This window comes from Budorcas taxicolor, chromosome 20 (genome assembly GCF_023091745.1).
Source record: "Budorcas taxicolor isolate Tak-1 chromosome 20, Takin1.1, whole genome shotgun sequence".
NCBI lineage: Eukaryota > Metazoa > Chordata > Mammalia > Artiodactyla > Bovidae > Budorcas > Budorcas taxicolor.
The window spans coordinates 74,417,421-74,440,999 of record NC_068929.1 but is presented as its reverse complement, the minus strand read 5'-3'; the positions used below and the strand labels follow the sequence as shown (position 1 = coordinate 74,440,999).

General features: G+C 54.6%; 1 protein-coding gene across 1 annotated transcript in view; it reads left to right on the top strand.

The window, feature by feature from the left end:
• The window catches only part of CEP72 (centrosomal protein 72), a 38,071-nt gene extending 14,798 nt beyond the window's left edge, over nucleotides 1-23,273 (top strand). Inside the window, exons 5-12 of the mRNA XM_052659292.1 lie at nucleotides 3,996-4,174; nucleotides 5,491-5,655; nucleotides 11,180-11,520; nucleotides 13,310-13,448; nucleotides 13,908-14,104; nucleotides 20,908-21,034; nucleotides 21,718-21,829; nucleotides 23,099-23,273. Of these exons, the coding sequence (XP_052515252.1) occupies nucleotides 3,996-4,174; nucleotides 5,491-5,655; nucleotides 11,180-11,520; nucleotides 13,310-13,448; nucleotides 13,908-14,104; nucleotides 20,908-21,034; nucleotides 21,718-21,829; nucleotides 23,099-23,273 (1,435 nt within the window). The remainder of the gene's footprint in view (nucleotides 1-3,995; nucleotides 4,175-5,490; nucleotides 5,656-11,179; nucleotides 11,521-13,309; nucleotides 13,449-13,907; nucleotides 14,105-20,907; nucleotides 21,035-21,717; nucleotides 21,830-23,098) is intronic.
• The last annotated feature ends 306 nt before the right edge of the window (nucleotides 23,274-23,579 follow it).

Here is a 23,579-nt window from a genome sequence, read left to right as displayed (position 1 = left end):
TGGTAATTCTTGCAGTATTTCAAACTTTTTCAGCTTTTTATATTATGGTGATCTGTGATCCCGTTGCTGCCATGACTTGCAAAAGCCTCAGATGATGGTTAGCACTTTTTAGCACACTTAGCACTTTTCACTCTGGCCTGGAAACTCCCATGGACGAAGGAGCCTGGTGGGCTGCAGTCCATGGGGCCGCTAAGAGTCGGACACGACTGAGCAACTTCACTTTCACTTTTCACTTTCATGCATTGGAGAAGGAAATGGCAACCCACACCAGTGTTCTTGCCTGGAGAATCCCAGGGACGGAGGAGCCTGGTGGACTGCCATCTATGGGGTCGCACAGAATTGGACACAACTGAAGCGACTTAGCAGCAGCAGCAGCACATTTTAAAATTGCAGTGTATACATTGTTTTTTAACATAATATTGTTGCTCACTCAATAGACTGAGTGCAGTGTAAACAGTAAGAAAGCTAAGGTCATGGCATCTGGTCCCGTCACTTCATGGCAGATAGAAGGGGGAAAAGTGGGAGCAGTGACAGATTGTTCTTACCTTGGACTCCATGGAATTAAAAGACGCTCGCTCCTTGGAAGAAAAGCTATGACGAGACACCACTTTGCTGACAGAGGTCCACGTAATCAGAGCTGTGGTTTTTCCAGGAGTCACGTATGGATGTGAGAGTTGGACCGTAAAGAAGGCTGAATGCCGAAGAACTGATGCTGTTGAATGGCGGTGCAGAAGACTCTTGTGAATCCCTTGGACTACAGGGAAATCAAATCAGTCATTCCTAAAGGAAATCAATCCTGAATATTGATTGGAAGGACTGATGCTGAAGCTGAAGCTCCAATAAATACTTTGGCCACCTGATGCGAAGAACCGACTCACTGGAAAAGATCCTGATGCTGGGAAAGACTGAAGGCAGGAGGAGAAGGGGGCGGCAGAGGATGAGATGGTTGGATGGCATCATGGACTCAATGAAGGTGATTTTGAGCAAACACCAGGAGATGATGAAGGACAGAGGAGCCTGGCATGCTGAGGTCCATGGGGTCACATAGAGCCAGACGCAACTTAGCAGCTGAACAACAATAATGTACATAAAGAGTTTCTCCGTCTGACTTGTTTCAAAATTTTCTTCTTTGTCTTTTCTCCAGTTGAACATGTTCCTTGCTTTAATTTTCCCAGCATTTATTCTGCCACTGTTCTCAGAGCTTCCTGTCTCTGTGATTTGGTGTCTGACATTTACTTGAGGATTCTTGGTCATCTTCAAATACACCTTCAGTCCCCCTCTCTCCTGCCGTTAGTCTCATGTGTGAATGTTATGCCTTTTGGTGTTGGCCCACGATTCTAGGTATTCTGTTCTGGTTTTTCTTTTTTTTCCAGTCTTTTTTAAGCTTCGCTTTTCAGTTTTAGAGTTTCTATTGCTCTGTTATCAAGTCCAGAGAGTCTTTCCTCAGCCACATCCAGTTTACTGTTGAGCGCATTAGAGGCACTTTTCATCTGTTGCAGTGTCTCCAGCTAGCATTTCTGTTAGGGTCTTCCTTGGAATTTCCCCATCTCTGCTTGCATTTCCCGTCCATTCTTGCACGTTGTCTCTTTTTTCCATTAGATCCTGTAGCATTATTACTCACAGTTGTCTAAAATCAGAGCCTGATTTCATCCAGCGTTTCTGAACCTGGTTCTAGTGCTTTCTCTTCTCAATGTTGTTATGGCTATTTGGAGCTCCATGGGATTCCAGAGGCATTTTAGGGTGGTTTTTCTATTTCTGGGGAAAATATCACTGGGATTTTGATAGGATTGCACTGATTTTGTAGATTTCTTTGGGCAATGAATGTTCTAACAGTGTTGAATCTTCCAGCCCATGCGCATGTGGTGTGTTTCCACTTACTGTGGAAAATTCTGAGAGAGATGGGAATACCAGACCACCTGACCTGCCTCTTGAGAAATCTGTATGCAGGCCAGGAAGCAACAGTTAGAACTGGACATGGAACAACAGACTGGTTCCAAATAGGAAAAGGTGTACGTCAAGGCTGTATATTGTCACCCTCCTTATTTAACTTCTATGCAGAGTACATCATGAGAAACGCTGGGCTGGAAGAAGCACAAGCTGGAGTCAAGATTGCCGGGAGAAATATCAATCACCTCAGATATGCAGATGACACCACCCTTATGGCAGAAAGTGAAGAGGAACTAAAAAGCCTCTTGATGAAAGTGAAAGTGGAGAGTGAAAAAGTTGGCTTAAAGCTCAACATTCAGAAAACGAAGATCATGGCATCTGGTCCCATCACTTCATGGGAAATAGATGGGGAAACAGTGGAAACAGTGTCAGACTTTATTTTTTGGGCTCCAAAATCACTGCAGATGGTGACTGCAGCCATGAAATTAAAAGACACTTACTCCTTGGAAGAAAAGTTATGAGCAACCTAGATAGTATATTCAAAAGCAGAGACATTACTTTGCCGACTAAGGTCCATCTAGTCAAGGCTATGGTTTTTCCAGTGGTCATGTATGGATGTGAGAGTTGGACTGTGAAGAAGGCTGAGCGCCGAAGAATTGATGGTTTTGAACTGTGGTGTTAGAGAAGACTCTTGAGAGTCCCTTGGACTGCAAAGAGATCCAACCAGTCCATTCTAAAGGAGATCAACCCTGGGATTTCTTTGGAAGGAATGATGCTGAAGCTGAAACTCCAGTACTATGGCCACCTCATGCGAAGAGCTGACTCATTGGAAAAGACTCTGATGCTGGGAGGGATTGGGGGCAGGAGGAGAAGGGGACGACAAAGGATGAGATGGCTGGATGACATCACTGACTCGATGGACATGAGTCTGAGTGAACTCCGGGAGATGGTGATGGACAGGGAGGCCTGGCGTGCTGCGATTCATGGGGTCGCAAAGAGTCGGACACGACTGAGCGACTGGACTGAGCTGATGTTGTCTTTACTTTGTTTCAGCAATGTTCCGCAGTCTGTGTGTGTGCTCAGTCATGTCCATCGCTTTGCGACCCCGTGGACTGTAGCCCACCAGGCCCCTCTGTCGACAGGATTCTCCAGGCAAGAATCCTGGGGTGGGTTGCCATTTCCTCCCCCAGGGGATCTTTCCAGCCCAGGCATCAAACCCGTGTCTTCTGCATCAGCAAATGGATTCTCTACCACTGAGCCAGCTGGGGAGCGTGTTTTCAGTTGGCCAGCCTTGGTTATCTCGAGACTAAGTTATCACAGAGTTTAGATGATCTGACACGATGGCCTTATTATCCAGATGTGCCAGTGGAGGCCCGAACAGGCTGCATGCGCCCACCAGCAGGTGTCTGTGGCAGCCCTTGAAGGAGGACCCAGTCCCCTTCTTTCTGCAGGGGCCTGGAAGACTCTCAGCTCCAGAAAATAGAGTGTCAGTTACTTCTCTAGGTGTGATCAGGGACATAAAGCCAGTACTCGTAGTGTGTGACTGAGTTCTGTTTTGAAGAGTGATTCTTAAGCTGCCTTTGTTAGAAATTAGGTCCCTGTGAATGTTTGCCTTTGTGTGGAGGGACCTCCTATTCTACAGCTTCACATTTCAGTTGCTAGAGAGAGACAGATATTCACTTAATGTGAGAGTCGACATTGGAACACTGTGTTCTTGAACTCTCTTGTGGTTTGGTTGTTTGGTTGGTCCATATGGATCTTAGCTTCCTTGACCAGGGATAGAATTCGTGCCCCCTGAATTGGAAGCATGGGGTCTTAACCACTGGACTGCCAGGCAAGTCCCTCCTTGAATTTTGCTGGTCATGTATACCACAGTGCTAGGAGATCCTCACACGGGGGGCTTCCTGGAACTGCCACCCTTTTATGAAGCCAGGTGTGGTGACCAGTCATCCTGGCCGAGTTCGCTCCGCTTTCCCTGTGGCAGAAGGCCCCGCTGCTCCTCCTCAGAGACCTTGAGACAGGGTCAGCGGTGTGGCGGCTGTGTCCCGGGGTCTGCACGCGCTGGCTGCGAGTGGGGGCACCAGAGCCAGGTTTGCTTGTCTTTGTAGACCTCATCACTCCAGAGTCAAGGGCACTGACCCCTCCGCCAAGAAGTGCTTGGTCATGGACGCGGATGACGAGGCGGTCCTGAGCCTCATTGCCGAGTGCGAGTGGGACCTGAGCAACCCTCCTGGGGGCATGAGTTCCAGCCAGAAGGAGTCAGAGGCCAGCCTCCAGAGCTCCCAAGGTAGGCTGCTCCTCGCCGAGAGGATGGGCGCACAGCCCGGCTGGGAGGCTGACGTCTGCTGCCTCAGGATTCACGCTGCCTTTTTAAGAGAACTTGCCTTTAAATGTAGACTCTTCAGGAAGTCCTGTGCCTGTAATATCCGTAATTTGATCGTGGAGTTCCAGGAGGAGTCGGTATATTTAGGTGGAGGTAGTCACACTGCGAGTCTCTAACCTCAGGTCCCTCTCAGGTCAGCTGCAGGGGTAGTGAAGACGTGAGGTGTCCTGTGCTGGAGGGGCTGAGTCCCCGCCGCCGGCCTCGAGGGGGCTCCCCTCTGGCTCCGGCTGCATGTGAGTGAGGGGGTGACACCTGATGAGCGCGGGCATGTGAGCTCCTTCACGCCCATGCTGGCTTTTCCGCCAGGACGTGTGTGTGAGCTTCAGCTGCTTTGCTGCGGCTTCTCTCGTGGGTCCCAGGAGCTTTTCGTGAAGTCACAGCGTCTGGGTCTTCCTGCTGCAACAGTGCCCTGCCTCCGCCTCCCCGCCACCTCCTGAGCCCGTCGGGCCCTCCAGGGTGGCGCCCGTCCTGAGCGTGTGGCGGTGTCTACCGAGGGCTTTAGTTCGCGTATCCTGGAGATGAGTCCCAGCAGCCTGCTCGTGCGCTCATGTCATCTTCTGAGCCGTTTCTGCTCCCGCTGCCCACCTCCATTCCTTTCTTGGTGTTGACGCCCCGGACTCCATTATGCTGGTGGAACACAGCCTGTCTCCAATTTCTGCCCTCCCTGTGGCTTGCCTTTCATTTTCTCAGCCGCGCTTCCAGGAGCGGGTCTGTCTGAGTGAGGCCGCTCCTCCCTGTTCCCCTTCCTGGTTGTGCTTTCCAGTGTGCTGGCCGTGCTTGCGGGCGCTTCTCCCATGGACCTGTCCACCTCCTGGGGACCTGCACTTGGGTCTGAGAGCTGCTCTCTTGAGTGAATTTCTGGCTGTGGTGTGAGGTGGTGGCTCAGGTTGTCCGTCTGTCCCAACGTGTATCCAGCTGTACCAGTGCCATTTATTGCAAAGACAACCTTGCAAGGTTGTCCATTCAGTGGCTGGAGTCTCTGGATCCGCTGACCGTTGTGTCTGTCCCGACTCATTGGCTGGATGTGGGGCGGGGTCCCCTCGCCTGGGCTGCTGTGGGCAGTGGCGCCCGCATGTTCCTTACAGGGTGGCCAGTGCTGTGGTACCAGCTTTTTTTTCCTGTTTACCCCACATAGGAGTGTGCTTGACAGGTATGCTACACTGTCAGAACCGGAAGTGTAAGTTTTAGTGGAATAAACTTTTTAAATGTTTTTAACACAGCAGAGTCGCGGCACCGACTGAGCTCTCAGGCAGCCCAGCACCAGTGCGGAGACTCGCTGTGGAAGGGCCCTGAGCGGCGCAGGAGCGGCTCCAGGGCGGGCTGCGTGGAGCCGAGGCTGCAGGACCAGCGCTGCGGCGAGCTCCCCCCACAGCTCTTCACCCCAGGTGACCCCTGGTGTGCTGTGCTCGTCTTCTCCCAACTGTGTGTGTGTGTGACCCTGAGGTGTGTTCAGGGAAGACGCTCCTTTACAAAGGGAAGCTGACAAAAAGACATGACCCCAGAAGATGAGCCCTGCAGGTTGGAAGGTGTCTAGCATGCTACGAGGAAGGGTGGGGGGCAATTCCTAGTAGCCCCACAAAGAATGAAGCAGCTGGGCAAAATGGGAAGCAGCACTCAGGTGTGGATGTGTCTGGTCGTGAAAGTAAAGTCCGATGCTGTAAAGAACAGTATTGCATTGCAACCTTGAATGTTCGGTCCATGAATCAAGGTAGATTGGATGCGGTCAGCAGGAAATGGCAAGATTGAACGGTAGCACCTTAGGAATCAGTGAGCTAAAATGGGTGGGAATGGGAAATTCAATTCAGATGGCCAGCTTACCTATTACTGCGGGCAAGCATCCCTTAGAAGAAATGGAGGAGCCCTCAGTCAACAAAAGAATTAAAAATGCAGCACTTAGGTGTGGTCTCAAAAATGACGGAATGATCTCTGTTCATTTCCAAGGCCAACCATTCAGTATCATAGTAATCCAAGTCTATGCCCCAACCACTAATGTCAGAGAAGCTGCAGTTGAAAGGTTCTGTGGTGACCTACAAGACCTTCTAGAACTAACACTGAAAAAAGACATCCTTTTCCTCACGAGGGATTGGAATGCAAAGTAGGAAGTCAAGAGATACCTGGAGTAACAAGCAAGTTTGGCCTTGGAGTACAAAATGAAGCAGGGGAAGGGCGAACAGTTATGTCAAGAGAACATGCTGGTCATAGTGAACACCCTTTTCCAGTAATCCAGGAGGTTAACTCTACCCAAAGGAGAAGCCCCAGCAAGATGGTAGAAGGGATGAAGTCACGTTTAGAATCAAACCCCATCCCCAGCAGGGATGCTCGGAGGGCTCACACCTTGTGCACACCAGGACCCAGAGCCCCCCACAGAGGCTGAGACAGAACTGTGTCTGAGTGTCTCCTGAGGAGGCGCGGGTCAGCAGTGGGCTGCTGCAGGGCCAGGGCCTGGGTGCAGCAGGCCTGGGTGTGGCACAAGCCCTCTTGGAGGCGGTCACCATGAACCCCACCACAGAGCTGCCAGGACTCACACAGGACGGGGAAAACAGTCTTGGAGGGCACAAACAACCTTGTGCACCAGGACCCAGGAGAAAGGAGCAGTGACCCCACAGGAGACTGACCCAGACTTGCCCGTGAGTGTCTGGGAGTCTCCAGCAGAGGCGTGGGTCGGCAGTGCCCTGCTGCAGGGTTGGAGGCACTGAGTGTGGCAGTGTGTGCGTGGGAGGAGATTGCCATTATCTCCACTACTGCCACTGTAGGTTCAGCTCGGTGCAGGCGCTCAGCTGTGTCCGACTCTGCGACCCCACGAGTCGCAGCACGCCAGGCCTCCCTGTCCCGGAGTTCACCCAAACTCACGTCCATCAAGTCGGTGATGCCATCCAGCCATCTCATCCTCTGTCGTCCCTTTCTCCTCCTGCCTCCAATCCCTCCCAGCATCAGGGTCTTTTCCAATGAGTCAACTCTTCGCATGAGGTGGCCAAAGTACTGGAGTTTCAGCTTCAACCTCAGTCCTTCCAATGAACACCCAGGACTGGTCTCCTTTAGGATGGACTGGTTGGATCTCCTTGCAGTCCAAGGGACTCGCAAGAGTCTTCTCCAACACCACAGTTCAAAAGCACCAATTCTTCAGCACTCAGCTTTCTTCACAGTCCAACTCTCACATCCATACATGACGACAGGAAAAACAATAGCCTTGACTAGACGGACCTTTGTTGGCAAAGTAATATCTCTGCTTTTGAATATGCTATCTAGGTTGGTCATAACTTTCCTTCCAAGGAGTAAGTGTCTTTTAATTTCATGGCTGCAATCACCCTCTGCAGTGATTATGGAGCCCAAAAAAATAAAGTCTGACACTGTTTGCACTGTTTCCCATGAAGTGATGGGACCAGATACCATGATCTTAGGTTTCTGAATGTTGAGCTTTAAGCCAACTTTTTCACTCTCCACTTTCACTTTCATCAAGAGGCTTTTTAGTTCCTCTTCACTTTCTGCCATAAGGGTGGTGTCATCTGCATATCTGAGGTTATTGATATTTCTCCTGGCAATCTTGATTCCAGCTTGTGCTTCTTCCAGTCCAGCGTTTCTCATGATGTACTCTGCATAGAAGTTAAATAAGGAGGGTGACAATATACAGCCTTGATGCACTCCTTTTCCTATTTGGAACCAGTCTGTTGTTCCATGTCCAGTTCTAACTGTTGCTTCCTGACCTGCATATAGATTTCTCAAGAGGCAGGTTAGGTGGTCTGGTATTCCCATCTCTTTCAGAATTTTCCACAGTTTATTGTGATCCACACAGTCAAAGGTTTTGGCATAGTCAATGAAGCAGAAATGATGATTTTCTGGAATTCTCTTGCTTTTTCCAAGATCCAGCAGATGTTGGCAACTTGATCTCTGGTTCCTCTGCCTTTTCTAAAGCCAGCTTAACATCTGGAAGTTCACACACGGTTCACGTATTGCTGAAGTCTGGCTTGGAGAATTTTGAGCATTACTTTACTAGCGTGTGAGATGAGTGCAATTGTGCGGTAGTTTGAGCATTCTTTGGCGTTGCTTTTCTTTGGGATTGGAATGAAAACTGACCTTTTCCAGTCCTGTGGCCACTGCTGAGTTTTCCAAATTTGCTGGCATATTGAGTGCAGCACTTTCACAGCATCATCTTTCAGGATTTGAAATAGCTCAACTGGAATTCCATCACGTCCGCTAGCTTTGTTCGTAATGATGCTTTCTAAGGCCCACTTGACTTCACATTCCAGGATGTCTGGCTCTAGGTGAGTGATCACACCATCATGATTATCTGTGTCGTGAAGATCTTTTTTCTACAGTTCTTCTGTGTATTCTCAGTTCTTAGTTTGGCCCCAGGTAAATAACAGGGAGGGAACACAACTCCACCCATCAACAGGAAAATGGATTAAAGATTTAACTTTGGCCATGCTTATCAGAACAAGACCCAATTTCCCCCTCAGTCAGTCTCTCCCATCAGGAAGCTTGCATACGCCTCTTATCCTTTTCTGTCAGAGGGCAGACAGACTGAAAACCACAGTCACAGAAAACTAGTCAATCTGATCACGTGGACCACAGCCTGGTCTAACTCAATGAAACTGTAAGCCATGCTGTGTAGGGCCACCCAAGACAGACGGGTCATGGTGGAGAGTTCTGACAAAATGTGGTCCACTGGAGAAGGGAATGGCAAGCCACTTAAGTGTTCTTGCCTTGAGAACCCCATGAACAGTATGAAAAGGCAAAAAGATAGGTAAACTCCCCAGGTTGGTAGGTGTCCAATATGCTACTAGAGATCAGTGGAGAAATAACTCCAGAAAGAAGGAAGGGATGGAGCCAAAGCAACACCACGACCCAGCTGTGGACGTGACTGGTGACAGAAGCAAGGTCCGATGCTGTAAAGAGCAGTATTGCATAGGAACCTGGAATGTCAGGTCCATGAATCAAGGCACATTGGAAGTGGTCAAACAGGAGAGTGAACGTCGACATTTTAGGAATCAGCGAACTAAAATGGACTGGAATGGGTGAATTTAACTCAGATGACCGTTATATCTACTGCTGTGGGCAGGAATCCCTCAGAAGAAATGGAGTAGCCATCATGGTCAACAAAAGAGTCCGAAATGCAGTACTTGGATGCAATCTCAAAAACGACAGAATGATCTCTGTTCGTCTCCAAGGCAAACCATTCAATATCCCGGTAATCCAAGTCTATGCCCTGACCAGTAACACTGAAGAAGCTGAAGTTGAACAGTTCTGTAAAGACCTACAAGACCTCCTAGAACTAACACCCCAAAAGATGCGCAATCTATAACCCCTTTTTGTTATAGGGGACTGGAATGCAAAAGTAGGAAGTCAAGAAATATCTGGAGTAACAGGTAAATTTGGCCTTGGAATGCGGAATGAAGCAGGGCAAAGGCTAATAGAGTTTTGCCAAGAGAACACATAGCAAACACCCTCTTCCAACAACAGAAGTCTCTACATATGGATATCACCAGATGGTCAACACCGAAATCAGATTGCAGCCAAAGATGGAGTTCTATACAGTCAGCAAAAACAAGACTGGGAGCTGACTGTGGCTCAGATCATGAACTCCTTATTGCCAAAATCAGACTTAAATTGAATAAAGTAGGGAAAACCACTAGACCATTCAGGTATGACCCATAAAGAAGGCTGAGTGCCAAAGAATTGATGCCTTTGAATGATGTTGCTGGAGAAGACCCTGGAGAGTCCCTTGGACTGCATGGAGATCAAACCAGTCCATCCTAAAGGAAATCAACCCTAAATATTAATTGGAAGAACTGATGCTGAAGCTGAAGCTCCAGTACTTTGGCCACATGATGATGTGAAGAACTGACTCATTGGAGACGACCCTGATGCTGGGAATATTGAAGACGCAAGGAGAAGGGGGCAGCAGAGGATGAGGTGGTTAGATAGCCTCACTGACGCAGTGGGCATGAATTTGAGCAACGTCTGGGAGATTGCTCTGGGACAGAAGAACCTGGCATGCTGCGATCCTTTGGGTCACAAAGAGTCAGACACAACTTTGCAACTGAACAACACAAAGACGAGGGAAACTAAACAAGTTAATTGAGAGTGGTGTTTGCATGAACGTGGAAAAGGCATCAGAAACCTCCCGAGTGAGAGCAAACCTGGTCCCTTCCTGAGTTTCATCCAGGTGAGCTTGTGGGGACCTTGGAGGCAGCGCAGGTCGTGGCGGTGCCTGCCTAGCGCCCGTGGCCCGCAGTCACGGCCTCTCGCTTCATGTGCTTTGTGTCGTGAGATCTCACGCGTGTCCCTTCACACGGATTCACGTGGGGGTGCATGTGTGCGTGTTCTGGTCCAGGTCCATCCAGTGCACGTGGAGTATCTTAATGTCACGCCTCAGATGCTTGTGAGCAGGAGCACGCTCTCAGTTTCCATAGTCTGTCCTGGAGCTTTGAAGTGCTCAGACTGGACTTCTGTGGGGTCACCCTCAGTCCCAGGCGGCTTGCTCTGCCGGCTCCTGGTGGCCAGACACGCTGGGGTGTAGTGGGGTGTAGTGGGGCGTGGGCTCGTGCAGAAGCCCCAGGCTGCTGCAGGTCAGGGGGAAGTGGGGCCGTGTCACATAGTGGGCCGAGCAGCATGGAGAGTGACTGGTGTGCCTTTGGGTTGTGGAAGGCGGGGGCTGGGTCCCTCTGAGTGTGAGTCAGACCAGTCCCAGCAAGGGGGTGGTGGTGGCCCGCTGACACTGGTCAGGTGGACTTGGTGACGGACATGGACTTGATGTCCAGGTGGTCTCTGACCCAGGCAGCCAGAGAGCAGTGGCCCATCCGCTCACAGAGCCAGTTGGCCCAGTCTGTTATACAGAGCTTTGGCAGGAAGACACAGTGATTGGCCAGTTTGCCACTTGCCGGTTAGTTTCCCGTATTTGTGCGCACACAGCTGCAGCGCTGGTCCCTGAGCCCCGGGAGCCTGATGGTGAGGGCTCTGCCTGCTTCTCTGTTACAGACTCCACGGAGGCCGAGGACTCAGGCGCTTCTTCTCAGAAGTCCAGTGTGTTGACACAAAAGATGTTAAACCCCTTACCTGCTCCTGAGAAGTACAGGAAGCGGAGGATGCCTGGCGGGAGGTTCCAGGTGCCTGCGGACGAGGCCTGTCTCAGCTCTCTGGAGGGGAGCCTGAGTGTGAGCCGGAGGAGCGGTTCGGAGGGCTGGGGCCAGGCCGCCTCTTCCCTCTCGGCCACCCCAGGGCCTGAGCAGCCAAGACCACCCAGCGCCAGCGAGGTGAGCAGGGGTGAGGATGCTCGCCGAGCCCCCAGGGTGGATGCGGCCCTCACGTGCACGTCTCCGTAGTGCGGTCACCGCTGCCATTAGAAAATGCCCTTCTGGGCTGCCTTCTGGGGCGGGGTGCCTTGAGGTGTCGTCTCGGGCCTGCCGCCCACACGGCCTGGTCCCGCGGTTGGTGCTCCCCCAGGGCTGTCGTGAACGCAGTCCCAGCTGTGTGTGCTGTGCCTCCCCTGGTTCAGGAGAGGAGGTTCTCCCCAGATTGTCCCACAGCGGTCGTAGACTGTGCCTCGCTGCCATTGTTATGGCCGAGTTGGAGACTGAGACGTTCTCAAAGGTTTGGGGCTCAAGTGAAGACCAGCGTGCGGACATAGGGCAGCGGGCAGCCCTGCCACAGCGCCCCACGTGGGCAGAGGAGGGGAGAGCACCCCAGCTGAGAGGGCCTGGGGGGGCACTGAGCCCCTGTGGTTGGTCCTGAATGGAGACCAGCAGAACCAGGGACGCTGCGCTCGTAGGTGCTGGGTGGTTCGTGGCTGCCGCAGGCCACGGGCCGGGGTCTGCTCCCACAGCTGGTCTGGCTGCATCTTCCGTCTCTCACTGGACTGAGGGAAGGAGTGAAAATGGAGATTCGCTTGAGTCAGGACTGTGCTGGGGCTTTCCTGTCCCCGAATGGAGCGGCCCCCATGGACCCCACTCACTGTGGGGTTGGGACTTTGCACGAGGGGGTGCTGCCTGCAGCTCCCCTCCTTCCAGCATTGTGGCCCCAGGTGGTTGTCTTGGAGAGGGCTTGACCCTGGTTCCTCAAGTGGGAGGCAGAAGCCTGAGCCCACTGGGCTCTGTTCCTGCGCCTGAGGCCGCGTCGGTGCAGCTTCTGACGGAAGTGTTGGTGCGGTGCTCCTGGATGCTCTCACCCTCTGCTCCTTGTGGCCAGCTGTTGGCCTCAGTGTCCGCACGTCGACCAGCCCCAGGGGACGGCTGCCCCGGCCCGATGACCCCTCGTGGGCCTGTGCGTTCCCGAGCCCTGGGCTCCCGCGGGTGGGGAGTGGCGGGAGTGAGGGGCCCGGTGGCTCCTGCACCCCTTTCTGGGTCTGGCTGGCTGTCCCAAGATGCTCTTTGGGAGGAAACTTTTGCTTTGTCTAACAGTGAGGGCACCAGGCCTCATCCCAGCTCTGGCCCTGCTGGTATTGACTCGCTAAATCCCTGCTTCTCAGGAAATGTTCCCTGGACACTCAGAAAGTGAGCCGGCAGGTAGGAGCCAGCTCCCTTTCTGCAGTAATCCCTTAAAACTGATGAAATGATTTCTAAAGGGAAGAAAAGTGAGCTCTGATGGAAATGCCCGTGGCTGTGGGCCCAGCGTGGCTGGACCCGGGTGGGGCCACGAGGCTCTGCTCGGCAGCCTGTTGCTGCACCAGCCCAGCCAGCCCTCCCTCTGGTCCTGTGTGCACTGGTCTACTTCGGGCCACCGGGCTCCAGTGAGCGTTCGGGCCGAGACTGTCTCCTCCCCACCCCACAAGAGTGGCGGGGGCTGGTCAGGAGGGCCCAGCCTGACCAGCCCCTGACTGACACAGGCCACAACTCAGCCGTTCCTCCCGCTGAGGGATGGTTTCCCCGCCCCCCAGACATGGACAGGCATGCAGGGGCAGGGAGGCGAGTCCCACGCACCATGCCTGCAGGTGTGTGCAGCGTGACCCTCCTCCGTGGCGTAGGCAGCGGACGAGGCGGCAGTCTGACACTGCATCGCACCCGCTGGGTTGGGCACGGGAGCCAAGGGGGGTTTGTCTCTGGGCAGGCGTGTCCCAAATTGCACTCCGCCACGCTGCCCGGGAAGAAGGCCACCCTGGAGGCGCTGGTTCTGGAAGCGCTCCTCGACCTGGTGGATAGGCACTGGAGTGGCCGCAGGTCCTTGCACAGCAGCGAAGCCTTCCTTGGTAAGTTGGCCCAGCGTGCCGCATGCCGGCGCCTGTGCCCACTGCTGGGCCTTTGTCCCCTGGCCTCGCTGGACCTGTCCCCGGCCTCACTGCCCTCTGGGCTGTGGGGGCATCCCGAGGGCCCTGCTCACGGTGTCTGGGTGCTCGGGAGGAGCAGACGAGGAGGCGCCAGTGGCCGGTGGCTGCTGCTGCCCACCTGCTGGTGCCCAGCCCCCTGGAAGGCACCGGCAGCCAGCAATGCTGGCTCCTTCCTCTAGGTCCCTAGAGCTGTTGCTGTCTGCGGGTCGTCCCCATCCACACCTGGGGGTAAACAGGCCTGACAAGGTCATTTCAATGGCATACATATCCCTTTTCTAGTCTTCATACCTGTCAGTGTTTTTGAGGTATGCAGCCTGTATTTTTCAAAAATTTTTGAACATGTTTTGTCTACACTTATTTTCTCAACATTCTCTCTTCTAGCTCAGGCGAGACACATTTTGTCGTCTGTTCAAGAGTTTACACCCACTCAGGACACTTCGACAACTCTGAATGAAGAAATTAGCTCCCTGACTCTGGAAAATAAGTCTTTGCATAGTCGCCTTGCTGAGCTGCAGCAACAGTACGGCATGCAGATGACTGAGGTGGTGCTGGAACTCAGCGACACTCGGAAGGAGATGGTTTGTTCCATTTATTCTCAGTAGGGGCAAGAACAGTCTTGACATCTCAGAATGAGCGTAGCTTCTCAACTCTGCTTCCCCTGACAGCTGTCAGGCACAACCCTGGGGCCGCTCCTGCCTTTGCAGAGCATGAGCCCCCCTTCCACCAGGCTTCCCCGTCCAGGACGCCAGCTGCCCTGGAGGAGAGCGGCCTGGCGCTCGCTCCAGGACCCTCATGACGGTGGCTGCAGATGTCTGCGTTGCCGCCGGCCCAGCTCTGCCGGCCCCAGCAGCCTTGTTCTGCTCTGAGAGAGGCGGGAGGTGAGGCTGGGCTTGGGGGCCCTCTGCTCTCAGTGTCCCCTGGCCCAGGCTCCGAGACCACTGGGGAGGAGGTTCCAGGGACCTGGGTGACCCGGGTCCCTGCTGCTGTCCTGCCCGCCCCAGCCAGCGTGGCGCGGGGGGGCGGGGGGGGAGGGTCCTGTGGGACCTGCGACAGCTCCACCACCAGGTGGCACCATTGGGCAGCCAGAGCCAGCGTGGTACGGACCTGGCAGTGGAGCTCAGCTCCGGCCGGACAGGCCCCCCTCGTCCCCTGTGACTTCACCATGAGACCATCATTCGTGAATGCCTGCGCTGAAGAGGAGAAAAGGTCTCAAAATAGCAAATAAACAACCTCACTTCACAACTCCAGGAGCTAGAGGAAGCTAAACCCAAAGGAAACGGAAGGAAACAGTAAAGATCAGAGTAGAACTAAGGAGAAAGTAGAAAGCAACAGGGAAAATTAGCAAAGCTGACTTGGATTTGGAAAAGACACAAAAACTCCTAGGTAGACTAAGACAGAAGACTCAAAGTCAGAATTGAAAGTGGGCACATTACAATGAATGCCTCAGAAATGAGGTCAAGGAATGATTATTTACAAGCATTTTGGAGAACCTAGAAGAAATGGATAAATTCCATGAAACATACAACCTACTAAGGCTGTATCAAGACGAAATAAAGCCTAATAGGTCAATGACAGATAAGATGGAACAGTAACCAACTTCTTAAGAAGGACCAGATGGCTTCATGGCTGAATTCTACCAGATACTCAAAGAAAAATGAATACTTATCCTTCTCAAACTTTTCCAGAAAACAGAAGCAGGGAGCCTCCTTTCACACTGTTTCATGAAGCCAGCATTACCTGGACACCAAAGCAGAGACTCCACAAGACGAGAAAGTACAGACTGCTATCCAAGACTCAGCAGAAGGCTGGCACCCCGGGCTGCACCCAACACTGTCCACAGCCTGCGGGGTTGCCCGCTGGGGAGCACGGCTGGCTTACCATACGCAGACACACCGAGTTAATGGATCCGAGACTCAGCAGAAGGCTGGCATCCCCAGTGCGGCAGCACAGCAAAAAGGCTGTACACACCCTGAGGGAGCTGTGCACACAGAGACATCAGCACATGGGGAGAGAGAAAATGCTGTCAGCCCAGTTCACGCAGGTGCAGCATCTGACCAAGGTCAACATCCATTCGTGATTTTAAAAAAAGCTCAACAAAATAGGTGTGAAAGAAAATGCCTCAGCATGATAAAGGCTGTTTATGAGAAGCCCTTAGCCAGCCTCATGATCAGTGGAGAAAACTGAAAGTTTTTCCTCTAAGATCCAGTGTGAGACAAGGATGTCCACTCATATCGTCTCTTCTACTGGAAGCACAGTTGGCACTTGAGCAATGTGGGTTTGAACTACATGGATTCATTTATATGCACCTTTTTTACTAGTGAATAGTATATGTGCTGTGCTCAGTCACTCAGCTGTGTCCCGACTCTTTGTGACCCCACGGACTGTAACCTGCCAGGCTGCCCTGTCCAGGCAGGAATACTGGAGAGGGTGGCCGCTTCCTCCGGGGCCTTCCCGGCCCAGGGGTAGTGCTTGTGCCTCCTGCCTCAGCAGGCAGACTCTTCACCACCGCACTGCCTGCAAAGCCCAGTAGATACAGTAATGCTGTGCACTTGGAAGTTGGTTGCATCTTTGGATACGGAACTGCAGATTTGGGAAGTTGACTATAAATTGACTATAAATTATTTGTGGATTTTCAGCCGCAAGGAGAGTTGGCACCCCTACCCTCTCCACCCGCCGTGTTCAGGGGTCAGGTATACTAGCAAGAGCAAGTGGACAAGAAAAGGAAATACAAGGCATCCAGATTGGAAGGGGAGAAGTAAAGTTCCCTCTGCTTGTAAATGATGAAAACATTAAAGACACCACGAGAGAAAATTAGAATAAATTCAGTGGAGTTGCTGGGTACAGAGCATAACAGAGATCATTCTTGTTTCTTGACACCAGTGACCACTCCAAAGCAATCCCATTCATAGTGTCAGAAAGAATGAAGCAGTTATGGGCAAGCTTAACCAGGAAGGCCAAAGACCTTAAGCAAAAGACTGCCACAGGTGCAGTGCAATCCTGTAAAACCCCATGGCTTTTTCCACAGCAGCAGGGCAAACAGTTCTAAAGTCTGTATGCTTCTTATCACTTGTGTGCTTCCTTTTCTAGTTCTATAAAGACCCCAAATCACCAAAGCAAGCTTGAGAAAGATCACTTTTCAGGCATCACACTTGCTAGTTTGAAATTATGTTACAAAGCTGTGGTAGTCACATAGCATGGTGCTGGCATGAAAGCAGGGACAGATTGCTGGAACAGAATTGAGGGCGAAGGAAACCCTCACGTAGACGCCACTGATCTTCGGCAGAACCACCAGGGACACGCCGTGGTGAAAGAGTGATCTCTGTGGTAAATGGTGTTGGGAAAACTTGGTGTCCACTTGCAGAAGGTGAACCTGCACCCTTGTCTTAGCAGCACACACAAAATCCAACCCAGAACGGACTAAAGAGTTAAGTGTAAGACTTGAAAGTATAAAACTCCTGGAAGGGAGCTCCCTGGCAGTCCAGCGGCTAGGACTGCTTCCGCTGAGGGGTGTGGGTTCAGTCCCCAGCCGGGAACTACAATCCCACAAGCCACATGGTGTGGCCAAACAGACATGTGGAAAGGATGCTCAGCATCACTAATCACCAGGGAAGTGCAAGTCAGAACCAGAGCGAGACACCACCGCACACCTGCAGAACGGCTTTCGCCAAAAGAGATAGCATGTGGAGGGTGTGGAGACGAGGGAGCCCTTGTGCTCCGTGGGTGGGAATGTAACTCGGTACAGACACCGGAAAACGGTACAGGGATTCCTCAGAAAGTCAGCCCTGGAGCTGTGATGCTGTTCAGGCGCTCAGTCGTGCCCTGCGCTGCGACCCCATGGACTGCAGCACGCCAGGTTCCTGTCACTCACCGTCTCCCGGAGCTTGCTCAAACTCCGGTCCATCGAGTTGGTGATGCCATCCAGCCATCTCAGGCTCTGTCGTCCCCTTCTCCTCCTGCCCCCAGTCCTTCCCAGCATCAGGGTCTTTTCCAGTGAGTCAGCTCTTTGCAGCAGGTGGCCAAAGGATTGGAGTTTCAGCTTCAGCATCAGTCCTTCAGTGAATATTCAGGGTTCAGCTACCGTGTGCTCTAGCAGTCCCGCTCCTGCGTGTTCATCCAAAGGAGGTGGAATCAGGATCTTACGCAGCATATTCCGGGGAAGGCAGTGGCACCCCACTCCAGCGCTCTTGCCTCGCAAACCCCATGGACGGAGGAGCCTGGTGGGCTGCAGCCCACGGGGTCGCTGAGGTCATGAGACACAGCTGAGCGACTTCACTTTCACTTTCCACTTCCATGCATTGGAGAAGGAAATGGCAACCCACTCCAGTGTTCTTGCCTGGAGAACCCCAGGGATGGGGGAACCTGATGGGGCCGTCTATGGGGTCACACAGAGTCGGACACGACTGAAGCGACTTAGCAGCGGCAGCAGCAGCACACTCACAGTGGCCTAGATTTGAGAGCCTGAGGCCTGTGATGGATACGTAGAGCAAGGTGATGAACGTATACAGTGGGGTGCTACTCAGCTTTGTCCTGTGCGCATGCTCAGTCATGTCTGACTCTGTGCAACCCCGTGGATGGTAATGTGCCAGGCTCCTCTGTCCTCGGAATTTTCCAGCTGAGAATACCAGAGTGGGTTGCCATTTGCTACTCCAGTTATTCAGCTTTTGCTGTTCAGCCACTCAGTCGTGTCCGACTCTTCGCAGCCCCGTGGGCTGCAGCACACCAGGCTTCCCTGTCCTTCCCCATCTTCTGGAGCTTGCTCAAACTCGTGTCCGTTGAGTTGGTCATGTTGGATGGACCTTGAGGGCGTTGTCCAAGTGAAGTTAGTCAGACGTGGAAAGAAAAACCTCCATGATCTCATACCTGGGATCTGAGAGTTGAGTTTACAGAAGCAGAGGGTAGGCCGACGGTCACCCTCAGCGGGAGGTGGGGGAGCTGTGGGCCCAGGCAGAGTGGCGGTTCTGTAGCGGTCAGTCCAGGGCTCTGAGCATGGCTGGCAGTCCTGTTAGTCAGACCACGTTGACCCTGGAGCTCTCATCACCGAAACACGCTTCCTCTGTGCGGAGACGTGTGCGCTGGCTTGACTGGTCATAGCGTCACTGTGCACGTGCAGGTCACGTGACGTCATCGGGGTGCCTAGCCTGCATGCCGTAGGAAGGGAGACCCACGTGCGTTCAGTGCGAGCAGCTTTCGCCTCCGATGATCACGGTTCAGGGTAATGGTACAGGGACTGTTCAGAGGGTTCTGTCATTTCAGTTTTATTTATAGTTTATAACAGGGAAGCAGATTCGATTCGCATACTATAATTGCTGCTGCGGTCAGGCGCGGGTGTCGTCAGGGTGAGTGTGTGGGCGCTGGAGCTAGGCTGCCTGGCGGTGCGAGTCTGGTCACCCTGCGCCGTGTGGCCGGGCCCGCGGCTGTGCCCGCGTGTGTGGGCGAGCTGCCATGGGGACCCGTGTGCCCGGCAGCGAGAGTCCGCTGGGCGCTGCCGTCCCGTGTGCGCCCTCCAGGCCCCTCTCTGCCTGTCCCCGCGTGCGGCGCTGTCGCTTGACCCCCACTGCCGTGTCACTCCCGTCCGGGCCCTGGTGTGCCGCCCTTCCCCCCCCTTTCCCCTTGGTGCCCGCCCCTGCTTGCTGCCTCACTCCGCTTTGTCTGATGCCGCGTAGCCTGACGGTAGGGTTGTCTCAGTGCTCATTCTTCAGGTGGGTTCCTTCTAGGCAGCATACACTTGGGTCTTTTGTTTTTATTGAGTTAACAACCTCTGCCTTTTCTTTGCAGTAGCGTTTTTTTAAAATTCAGTTGATTTAAACTAAAAAACCAGAACAATTGACCCATTTCTCCCACCCTGTCCTCTGTCTCTGGCAATTACCAAGTTCTCTACATCTATGAGCTTCCCTTCTTTTGTTTGTCCTTGTAGATTTCATATATGAGTGAGATCATGTGGTATTTGTTTTCTTCATTGTATTTATATACCACGTCTGTATCTATTCATCTGTTAATGGACACTTAGGTTGTTCCATATCTTGGGAATTGTGAGTAATGCTTCTGTGAAGATGGAGGTGTGCATATATTTTCAAATTAGTGTTTTTGTTCTCTTCAGATGAATACCCAGAAGTGAAATTGCTTTATCTGGTAGCCCTGTTTTTAACTTTCTGAGGAATTTCCATACGATTTTACATAGTGGCTGTACCAGCTTACATCCGCCCAGCAGCAGAGGAGGGCTCGCCTCCCCCGCCCCCTCAGCAGCACTTGCTGTTACTCGTCTTTCTGATGACGGTCATCCTGACGAGGGTGGGGATACCTCACTGTGGCTTTGAGCTGCGTCTCCCTGGTGATCAGTGATGCTGAGCATCTTGTCATGTTCCTGTTGGCCACCTCTATGCTTTGGAAAGATGTCTGTTCAGATCCTCTGCCCATTTTTAAATCATGTTTTTTCACTGTTGAGTTGTGTGAGTTCTTTATGTATCTTTTATGTTAACCTCTTATTAGATAAATGGTTTGCAGATATTTTTCTTCCAGTTCCTCAGCTGGCTTTGCATTTTGTTGCTGGTTTCCTTGGCCATGCAGAAGCGTTTGGTTTCTGCCCGTGGTTGAGAGCGCGGGCTAGGGGGTGGCAGCAGGTGCCGAGCCTCTGTGTCAGCTTGTCTGTTGCAGCCCAGGAAGCTACCAGCTAGCCACACCTCAGACAACCCATGCTTCCCCGCGTGGCCTCCAGTCAGGGCCCAACGCGGCTGACTCGGGGTCTCCTGAAGTTGCCATCAGGCCGTAACTTGGGGCTGTGGTCACCTCCAAGGCTCAAGGAGTGTGGGCCCTCCATTGAGGTCATGGGGGTGGATCCTCTGTGTGGGTCCTCTGCACTTACTCCAGGCAGGCCCAGGAGCCACCCCGCGACAGCTGCCGACAAGTGTGCCCAGGCGGAAGGCCACCCTGAGGGTGCACGTTGTGGCTTCGGTGTGTCGTGTGTGCGGTGGGCTGGCCCGCTTAAAGGGGGCGCCTTCCGGGGTGAGAGCACCCTCTGCTCCGTCCCCTCGTTTGTAGAACAGGAGGGACAGCAGCCATGAGGTTGCTGGAGACAAGTGTCGGAAACGTCTGGTGCTCACTGTTTTATCAAGACAGAGAGGCCACACAGAGCCTTGCTTTAGAGGGTGCGTGAAGGCAGTGACATAGCACCGGCAGCCGCTGGGCGTCTGCACCAGCGGCTCCCGTGGCGTCCCTCTGGGCAGAGCGGCCTGGAAGCAGGACCACGAATCTGGAGGCTTGGGCGGATGAGCAGGTGGCACCCCTTCCCCTTACCCTGTGCATCCAGGCAAACGGACCTGGGTGCCGGCTTTGTACCAGTGCGGTGGGCAGAGTTTGACCTGTTTGCGTGCGTTGTTCTGTCCAGGATTACCTGAGGCAGCATCTGGACAGATCTCTGGAGGAGAGCAGTAGCTTGAAGTCGCTTTTGTTCAGCATGAAGAAAGATGTGAGGACCGCTGACGCTCCGTCTGCGCTGAACCTGCAGATCTCCGGTGAGCTTGCGGCTCTCGCCGTGTGTGCGTCCCCGTGTCACTGGGCCCAGGCTGGTGGGAGCTGTGAGTGCGTCTGGGCAGGCATGCGCAGGGCCTGCCCGCTGACCCCCGGAGGCTGCAGGACCCTCCCCGGCGCCCCTCGCTCATGGCCTCGTCCGCACCCAGGTCGATGCTGTTTTCCTCTCTCCCCTCTCTTGGGCTGTTTTGCCAGTTTTATGGGCATGCCCTTGGGACTCGGGAGTTGGGGTGCGGCCTGCCCTGGGGTCGCTGAGGCATCGCAGGGTCCCCCGGGGGCTTCAGCCAGACCACCTGCTCCCTTCTGGCCTCCCAGAGGCCCGCCGGGCAAACGCATCTCAGGTGTGAGCACGACCCCCCGCCCGACCTTCACCCCAAGCATGTTGGCTCCGGGCTCTCCCTGAAGGCTAGCCCGTCCAGCAGATCCAGCCCTCTCTGCCCTCCTCTGCTCCTGGCACACGCGCCCCTCAGGGGCGTCCAGAGGGTGGGGTCCGGGGCTTCGTCCCCAGCAGGGCTGGCCCTGGGCCTGGGTGGGACGAGGGGGCCACGCTGTCCACCCCAATGACCTCGCCCCACGTTCCCCAGGCTCACTGACACCCTAGAATCATCTAGTCTCCCAGCACAGGAGTGAGTGATTTCCCTGAGCACGCCCACCCTTGTCCCGTCAGGACTCCAGGCAAGCGTGAAGCGGCTCTCGGGCGAGCTCGTGGAGCTCAAGCAGCACCTGGAGCATTACGACAAGATCCAGGAGCTCACGCAGATGCTGCAGGAGAGCCACAGGTGCCGCGGCCCCGCCCCCGAGCAGCGAGGCCCCGCCCCCGAGCAGCGAGGCCCCGCCCCCGAGCAGCGAGGCCCCGCCCCCGAGCAGCGAGGCCCCGCCCCCGAGCAGCGAGGCCCCGCCCCCGAGCAGCGAGGCCCCGCCCCCGAGCAGCGAGGCCCCGCCCCCGAGCAGCGAGGCCCCGCCCCCGAGCAGCGAGGCCCCGCCCCCGAGCAGCGAGGCCCCGCCCCCGAGCAGCGAGGCCCCGCCCCCGAGCAGCGAGGCCCCGCCCCCGAGCAGCGAGGCCCCGCCCCCGAGCAGCGAGGCCCCGCCCCCGAGCAGCGAGGCCCCGCCCCCGAGCAGCGAGGCCCCGCCCCCGAGCAGCGAGGCCCCGCCCCCGAGCAGCGAGGCCCCGCCTGCTGCAGCCTCCAGGGCCGGGGGTGGTGCCTGGTGGCCTGCACGCGGCCCCTGGCGTGATTCTCGACTGTTCTCCGGGAAAGGGGAGATCCCACCTCACTCCCTGGCCCAGTTTTTGTGAAGAGACCTGTGGGGAGAGTGGGTGGGGTCTGTCTGCAGAGGGGATGCTGGCCGGGGGGGCGGCCAGCGGGCGGCGCTCTCCCCCATCCTCTGCTCCCCTGCCCCTGCCCACTGTCAGGCCGAGGTCTCCGCAGCTGCCCTGCGGCCAGTGGAGTCAGGCCATGACCCTGTGGGGGGTGGAGGTCTCGGGCCCACCCAGCCCCTGACCCAGGGAGGAGGGCCAGGCAGGTCCCGGCCACAGGGTGCCACGGCCCGGAGTGGACAGGCGGGGCTGCAGTGCCTCCGGGAGCCGCGGGCAGCACTGGGCATCCACCTGGCCCTCTGCTGTCCTGGCAGACAGGGTTTGTCTCTGGGGGCAGCTCTGTGGAGAACACAGCCCTGTGCCGTTGGTTCCTCGTGGTGCCACGAAGGCCCTCAGTCAGCGCCGGGCCGGGGTTGGCAGTGTCCAGCCCCACCCTCCTCCCAAGACCCCTCCAGAGTTAAAGACGGCCCCAGTGACCCAGAATCAGGACTTCCAGTTTACTGTGTCCACATCAGAATTGTGTTTGAGCAGGAATTAGAAGTGTCTCCGTCTTTAAGCCTTTTTTAGAAATGGAGCAGAGCTGTCAGTGCTAAGGGTCCTCCCTGCCCCTTGAGCTCACAGGCCAGTGGGGCACCCACCAGCCCCGGGCTGAGGAGACCGGCCGGAGGGGCGGGGGCAGCGGCAGGGGAGGCGGGGCCGCGGCTCCGGGCTGAGCGCTGCCCCCGCCCCGCAGCTCTCTGGTCAGCACCAACGAGCGCCTGCTGCAGGAGCTGGGCCAGGCGCGCGCGCAGCACCAGGCCGAGGTGGAGCAGCTGCACTGGAGCTACAAGGAGCTCAAGAAGACCCTGGCGCGGGCCCCCGGCAGCCCCCGGGGTGCGCGCCCGCCTCCCCACCGCGCGGACCTGTGAGGCCCTCTCCGGTGTGTCCTCAGGGCCCGAGACGCCCTAGAAAGACAGGTTCATCCTCGTTCTTCGCGTGTCAGATCTCTACTTTTTCATCAGCTATCTTGAGGTAAAGAAGATGTTGCATTTTCCTGCCTAACGTGCAAGAAAGCAGCTCTTTAGGACGATTGAAGAAAATAATTTACTGTGCACCAGGCAACCTTATTTAATAAACACGTTCTGGAAAGCGGCTCTCATTGTAACTGACCTTCACAGTGAACTCTGTTATGGAATAAGCTGTGCTCCACGGTTGATGAGCCGGAGCTGTCAGGA